This window comes from Priapulus caudatus, unplaced genomic scaffold, assembly GCF_000485595.1.
Source record: "Priapulus caudatus unplaced genomic scaffold, Priapulus_caudatus-5.0.1 Scaffold329, whole genome shotgun sequence".
NCBI classification, from domain to species: domain Eukaryota; kingdom Metazoa; phylum Priapulida; class Priapulimorpha; order Priapulimorphida; family Priapulidae; genus Priapulus; species Priapulus caudatus.
Window position 1 is genome coordinate 82,891 of NW_014577390.1, and position 8,411 is coordinate 91,301.

Sequence of the window (8,411 nt, forward strand, 5' to 3'; positions counted from 1 at the left end):
TGAAATGGACCTAAAAATTGCTTAACTGGACCTAAATATGCTGATTTGGCTGAATAGGCGCTGATTCAAGCAGAATATAGTGCTGATTGATGCAAAACAACTGCTGATTGATACAAATAACATGTTCAAATAGCTTTTATCAGCAGAATAAACGCCCATTCACGCTAAACAAATGTCCATTTCAGCAAATATGTCTCCCTCTTGCTGATATCAGCACTAACAAATGTTCATTTCAGCATAATTGTCTCCCTTTTGCTGAAATGGACATTTGTTTAGCGTGAATGGGCGTTTATTCTGCTGATATAGGCTATTTGAACATGTTGTTTGTATCAATCAGCAGTTGTTTTGCATCAATCAGCACTTATTCTGCTTGAATCAGCGCCTATTTAGCCAAATCAGCATATTTAGGTCCATTTCAGCAATTTTTAGGTCCATTTAAGCTAAAATTATGTCCATTTAAGCATATTTGTAGTATGACCTCGTTCGTAGTCCATTTTAGCATATTTCTTAGCGCTGATATCAGCAAAAGGGAGACAATTATGCTGAAATAGACCTTTGTTAGTGCTGATATCAGCAAGAGGGAGACATATTTGCTGAAATGGACATTTGTTTAGCGTGAATGGGCGTTTATTCTGCTGATATAGGCTATTTGAACATGTTGTTTGTATCAATCAGCGCCTATTTAGGTCCATTTCAGCAATTTTTAGGTCCATTTAAGCTAAAATGATGTCCATTCAAGCATATTTTTAGTATGACCTCGTTCGTACACCATACACGGCTTCGATCTGCACGGGCAGGCGCGTGATGGTGCTGCCATCTTGGGCAGACATATGTAAACATGTGCTGTTACCTGTTGGGAGAAAACTTGTGGAAGAGCGCACCCATAATATATATATATATATATTGTCGATATGAGACACGGCTGGTAAGCTACAGTAGATTTCCACTAATTACTCCCCGATGCAATACTTCGCATTGTGTATGGGCAATTTTTTGTATGGTAATAATATCCTGTATTTTTGAAGGAATACCAATATTGCCCTTCTTCATGCATGCTGCCTACGGACGCCGTTTAGTGGCGCTTTCCTCCTACTGGTAAATTCACGCGTGAGCCACTGACGTGACCTGTGATGGTGCTGCCATCTGTTAGAAGAGTGGACAATAAAATTGATCAACCACTGATACTGCTACCTCAGATACTAATGTCAGAACAGGTAGACCAGCGATTGATTTATTGTTTAAATGGCGGTTCTCATTTCGTTTATATGCGGAGCACTTTACGTCTATTTAATTACACTTCACGTAATTGGGCAATTTACCTTTTCATTTTGTTTGTTCATTTAATAGCCAAAAATGTTAGTTAAAGTAAAAGGAATGCACGAAACATGGCTGGGTTATAGAATAGAAGGATAGCAGCTTTAATAAAAGCATGCAGAAAGAGAGCTATTCATCCAAGCCCGCTCCACGGTGTTGCCATCTCGACGGTCACTGGACTCCTTATTTTACATTTAATACATATACCCACAAACGCGCGCACACACACACACGCACGCGCGCGCCCACGCGCACGCACCCACGGACGGACGCACACACACACACACATATATACTTGTTATGTTATAAAAGCTGGTACATACCTGGCAGAACCACTCGCTGAACGGCCAGCACTCGTAGACTGACGGGTATATGCAGAAGGGTGTGACGAGCACGCCCATGGCGAGGTCCGTGCATGCGAGTGATGTCAGCAACATACGCGCCTGGTCGCGCATGTGGCGTCGGTAATAGTCGCTATGAACGACGCACATGCCAAGCACGTTGAAGCAGACGATGGCAACGGTGACCACACTCGTTAGCACGCCTCGAGACACCTGCAAGCGACACCTATGTGTGCGACTGCTCAGGTTGTGAGTTGCGGGAAGAGACCTTTAAAATAACTAACTAGACGTATGACGAAGCGGTCTCAGGAGAGTAGCTAAAGAGGTATAATAAAAGGTATCATAAATGAAGATAAGACAAATGAAAGTGTCAATGACACTGTAGCTCACCACAAAAAGGACGCAAATGAGTGAATAAGAAGAAGTCAGTTTTAATTGAGCAACCATCGACGTACATTATAGAAACGATTGCCATCTGTATATCGCAATAATAATTTATAAACCAAAATGAATCACAAGCACGCACGCACGCACACACACACAGACATATATATAATATATATATATACTTACCGATATATACTAGCACGAAAAACACTGTTCTCCTAATTAAAGAATCTTAGATGTGTGAATCTGGAAAATGTAGCGATGAGTACGACAACTCAACTAAAAATATAATTAACATGTGGTTATACACGCATAACAGTTAGAAGCACCAACACCGTTCATAATGACTATATCATCTCCATCAGTAGGACCGCCGACATCACACGGTATCATCACCTCTATCAACGATACCAAATCAAACAACCCCCAAGGCTGCCACCATGTAAGCTGTGGAAAGTGTAGGAGTGCGTGGGGTGGGTGAGGAGGCGAGAAGAGCAACCAGTGTGTCCGATGATGTTCACAGACACGCCACGTGCCGCGAAAGTGCATTTTTTCAATTCGTCCCTCAAACCTTTATACCGTGCGTCAAATGTGACAGTGTGCCGACTCGTGACTGTCACAGATAACCGCTTGAATCGTGTATACCATGTCCGGTTCTAGGGTGCGCATTCAACCAACATATGGGATTATGTGGTACCTTTGGGGGTACCTTTAGGGGTGTACCTTTGGGGGTACCTTTATGGGATTATGGGATTATTATATACCTTTGTGATATAATTGCATGCTCGGCAATGTAAATTAATTCAATAGTATTTCTAACATTTGCCGTTTTATCTGGCTTGTCATTGCCGATATAAGACAGATCATTACAACATCCATGCATCATAATAATCATGCATCATTATAATAATTATTATAATCATTATAATATATTATATATAATAATAATAATTATTATTATTATAGTTATTATCATCATTATAATATGCATCATAATAATTATGCTCTCTATGTACAGAAAGCTAGCTAACACCAAATGCTAACTACAGAAGTTACACTTGTCGTTGTGGACCGAGAACATGACAGCTATGAGCAGCGTAGTCAATATATCGTTTTTTGTCATTCTTCGCTTTGCACAGTATCCTGCAAGCTACGTAGTCATGGCGCCTCCACGAAGCCCACACACAAACACAAACATCACCAAGAAAAAGATACAAAGACGCAAAGATAAAATGTAGTTATGTAACATTTTAATTCATATAGCTTTATGCACCAATATTGCATGTTGCTTTTGTCTATCACGTATCCTATCGGATTAATGTTTAATAGCCAACGTTTTAAACTCATAATATATTTTTCAGGTAATAACATTAGAAAGAAGGCAGTGCATTTTTATATAACATGTTTCAAATCTAGCAACTTCACTTCACAAACAAAACAGCTCCTTAAAGCCAGCTTATTTACTGGAAATTGATATGGCTCTCTCGTTTTCTCGTTTGATCTCTCTTCCTCTCTCTATCTTTCTCTCCTTCTCAGGAAGACAGGCAGGCACGCACGCACAAAAGCGCAAAGGAACCCAGGTACACGCACGTACGCAAGCACGCACGCGCGCACACACAAACACGGTGCACTCATGCACGCATTGAAATATACATACTTTTATTCAATATTTCATAAGATACATATACAGATATATTCCAGATACGGAGAGCTTCAAAACAAGGGGTTTGAAGCGACACGTGGCCACTACCGCCACTAGCTGTTATCCGGAGTAGATATGGTCCATCAATAGAAGACACCAGCCTGCTGCTGCTATTATAATATCATATGTCCATGTTCCTTATGGCTTGACGCTACCACGTCCCTCCTGCTGTTACCATGACTGCAACTTCCATCTTACTTAGCTGCTATTATAACAGCATATGTCCATGTTCCTCATGGCTTGACGCTACCACGTCCCTCCTGCTGTTACCATGACTGCAGCTTCCATCTTACTTAGCTGCTATTATAACAGCATATGTCCATGTTCCTCATGGCTTGATGCTACCACGTCCCTCCTGCTGTTACCATGACTGCAGCTTCCATCTTACTTAGCTGCTATTATAACAGCATATGTCTATGTTCCTCATGGCTTGACGCTACCACGTCCCTCCTGCTGTTACCATGACTGCAGCTTCCAACTTACTTAGCTGCTATTATAACAGCATGTCCATGTTCCTCATGGCTTGACGCTACCACCTCCCTCCTACTGTTAGCATGATTGCAGCTCCATGGGTTCCACGCTGCCTTGTTCCAAGGCTAACACGGGCGGCGCATCGTGCCTCCCGCTATTCGCCGGCACCGAGGCGATGGCGGGCCGCACGCTACTGCCTCTGTTCTTATGTACGAGGTCCACCAGCAGCTTGCTAGCAGCATTCCTATATGACTTGCTGATGATGCCATAGATGACAACATTCCAGAAGCTATTACTGAGTGCGAGCCACGTGAGCAGGAAATCGAGGGTTGCGTTGACAGGGGTGCCACCTAGTGGGATCAGCTGCGAGAGAGTCCACGGTGTGACGGCAATGAAGAATCCCAGAGCAATGGCGGCCGGTGTCTTCGAAGACTTGACGGCTCGGCAGTGTCGTCGCGGCTGCCCGTCTCTGCCCATCTACAGAGAAAAAAAACGCGCGAGGCATTTAGATAATCGCTCATACTTAAGAATTTCGTAGAACCTAATTGCTTAATCAGATCTATGTGCTCACAGTGAGAGCATTTGCATTACAATGGCCTCCGCTTTATCGGTCCCAGATAAAAGGGCGCATCGGTTTAACAACACATGTCTTTGGAAAACAATATTTGCGCACGTTGTTGTGTTCGTCGTGTAATCGGGACCACCGTTTAATCGGGACAATTCTATGGTTCCTTACATGTCTCTATAAAGCAAAGGCCAGTGTATCATATAAAATCAGTATGTTACAAGGTTACCATGCGTTGTTATTGAAAGTGAGGTTGATAGAGAGAAAAACAGTTTCAAATAGGTCAATCTGAGTGGTCGTGAAGTTTCACACTTTTCCTATTTCCTAGTTAGCTATTTTTGCCAATACCAATTATATCACTACTATCCTCACTACTGTTGCTAATTGCCGAACATCTGCTCCTATCAATACTGCTGCTCCTACCAGTATATAGAGAGTATACATACACTACAACACGCTACTAGTATTAACAAGTGCCGCGGAGCGACAGCGCTCATCTCACGTCTACTGCGGTGACTCTGTGGTAGAGTGGTGGGATTCTAGTAAACCCTAGCTGTTAGTCCCAAATGTGTTCACATACGCGCCGAAACAGTGGAAGGCACAGGGATGGTATCAGGAACCTTCTCGAAGAAATGTTCGCTGGGATCGTTATGAAAGTTGCCACGAGATGGCGTGTACGTTTAAGTGTCTTAAGATTAAAGATCAAAGCTCCCATCGTACGTTGTAGCAACAACTATTTGCAAGACAGAATAAGTAAGCACTCATCCATTTACCTACGCAAGCCTACAGGCTGAAATAGAGAGCTGCCACCTGTAACTAATTAACACAGGCAAAAACTACACAGTACTATCCCCACCACATGCACTGGCAGTGGCTATACTGGCAGTGGCATAAGTTACATGTAACACACTGACAGTAGAGAATGCCATATAAATTATACGATTTAAGGAGCATAAACCTTCTTCAACCAAATTTAGCTTTTGAAATTTCACTGTGACATTGTAGAATCATACGTCCAGGCATGTATAGATTCTACAAGCAAACGTCCGACACTTACTCTTCGCATGTCAGCGGAAAGTACATTTCATGGTCCTTTCAATAAAGCCAATAATGGTAGGTCACGGCTGAAACAAAAACGTTTTTCAATCGCTCCGTCAGACCATGTCCTCAGAAAATGTCTAAAATCTGCCCTGTGGTATATATACGTAATATACGTGCTCTGCTGAAACACACAACAGGCGTGTGATGGTGCTGCTATCTGATGGAAGAACACGCTGATGAGCACGGCTTCGATCTGCACGGGCAGGCGCGTGATGGTGCTGCCATCTTGGGCAGACATATGTAAACATGTGCTGTTACCTGTTGGGAGAAAACTTGTGGAAGAGCGCACCCATAATATATATATATCAAGAGCGGATAATACCTAGAGTGTACAACGGAAAAACGGGAAAATAGTGCTATTTCACGACTACATTATTCTACTTTGCCTGCGAGTCTAGAATAATTTCATGGGATTGCATTAAGCAGAATTCTTTGCTCTCTAAAACAAGACAACCGCTTGTCAATACGATACTCCTAGGCGGAGATATTCGGCTCCTAAACCTCCCCTCCCACATGCCAAACGCCACTCGAATCCACTTCTGCCACCATCCTACACGCGGCTAAGCGTTGCTTCGTGAAAGTTCGGTTTTTCCGCGATAAATTTATGAATGGACGGTGCTTCGGTTATCATAGGTGACATTCGGGGGCATCGCCTATGCCCTTATCTTCCATTATCTTTCGTAGCACGGCTAACGCCCGTCATGATGGAGCCGGCTCCATCAAGTTTTTACAACGCAGCTCAGTTACTAAGTGTAGTAACAGTACCAAATTTGGGCATATGACATCAATTATCAGCGCTGCCAAGTGGTGACGGAAACGATAGCCAAAATGCTTACCCGCGTGTAGGATGGTGGCAAGTGGATTCGAGGTGGCGTTTAGGCATGTGGGAGGGCAGGTTTAGGAGCCGATATCTCCGCCTAGAGTATCGTTATTGACAAGCGGTTGGTCTTGTTTTAGAGAGCAAAGAATTCTGCTTAATGCAATACATCAAATTATTCTAGACTCGCAGGCCAAGTAGAATAATGTAGTCGTGAAATAGCCACTTTTTCCCGTTTTCCGTTGTACACTCTAGGTTATTATCCGCTCTTGATATATATATATATTGTCGATATGAGACACGGCTGTAAGCTACAGTAGATTTCCACTAATTACTCCCCGATGCAATACTTCGCATTGTGTATGGGCAATTTTTTGTTATGGTAATAATATCCTGTATTTTTGAAGGAATACCAATATTGCCCTTCTTCATGCATGCTGCCTACGGACGCCGTTTAGTGGCGCTTTCCTCCTACTGGTAAATTCACGCGTGAGCCACTGACGTGACCTGTGATGGTGCTGCCATCTGTTAGAAGAGTGGACAATAAAATTGATCAACCACTGATACTGCTACCTCAGATACTAATGTCAGAACAGGTAGACCAGCGATTGATTTATTGTTTAAATGGCGGTTCTCATTTTCGTTATATGCGGAGCACTTTACGTCTATTTAATTACACTTCACGTAATTGGGCAATTCACCTTTTCATTTTGTTTGTTCATTTAATAGCCAAAAATGTTAGTTAAAGTAAAAGGAATGCACGAAACATGGCTGGGTTATAGAATAGAAGGATAGCAGCTTTGATAAAAGCGTGCAGAAAGAGAGCTATTCATCCAAGCCCGCTCCACGGTGTTGCCATCTCGACGGTCACTGGACTCCTTATTTTACATTTAATACATATACCCACAAACGCGCACACACACACACACGCACGCGCGCGCCCACGCGCACGCACCGACGCACACACACACATATATACTTGTTATGTTATAAAAGCTGGTACATACCTGGCAGAACCACTCGCTGAACGGCCAGCACTCGTAGACTGACGGGTATATGCAGAAGGGTGTGACGAGCACGCCCATGGCGAGGTCCGTGCATGCGAGTGATGTCAGCAACATACGCGCCTGGTCGCGCATGTGGCGTCGGTAATGGTCGCTATGAACGACGCACATGCCAAGCACGTTGAAGCCGACGATGGCAACGGTGACCACACTCGTTAGCACGCCTCGAGACACCTGCAAGCGACACCTATGTGTGCGACTGCTCAAGTTGTGAGTTGCGGGAAGAGACCTTTAAAATAACTAACTAGACGTATGACGAAGCGGTCTCAGGAGAGTAGATAAAGAAGTATAATAAAAGGTATCATAAATGAAGATAAGAAAAATGAATGTGTCAATGACACTGTAGCTCACCACAAAAAGGACGCAAATGAGTGAGTAAGAAGAAGTCAGTTTTAATTGAGCAACCATCGACGTACATTATAGAAACGATTGCCATCTGTATATCGCAATAATAATTTATAAACCAAAATGAATCACAATTTGTTACCGTAGATGGCGCTACACCCGCTTTGTAGCGATGGCGTTTGAAATAAATAGGTTATGCTGCGTTCCGACATGTTTTGTAAAACTTTACTCTAAATAGACGTTTTATCGGCAGGGTGGAGAGGAAATACCAATTTTGCATTAAAGATATTGTCAATGAAATCTT

The 8,411-nt window shown here is 43.0% G+C and overlaps 1 protein-coding gene across 1 annotated transcript in view; it reads right to left on the bottom strand.

Moving 5' to 3' along the window:
* Positions 1-4,293: 4,293 nt before the first annotated feature.
* LOC106809103 (5-hydroxytryptamine receptor 1A-like) overlaps positions 4,294-8,411 on the bottom strand; it is a 5,506-nt gene continuing 1,388 nt past the window's right edge. The window contains exons 3-4 of the mRNA XM_014812062.1: positions 7,706-7,936; positions 4,294-4,692 (exon numbers count right to left, since the gene is read on the bottom strand). Of these exons, the coding sequence (XP_014667548.1) occupies positions 4,294-4,692; positions 7,706-7,936 (630 nt within the window). The remainder of the gene's footprint in view (positions 4,693-7,705; positions 7,937-8,411) is intronic.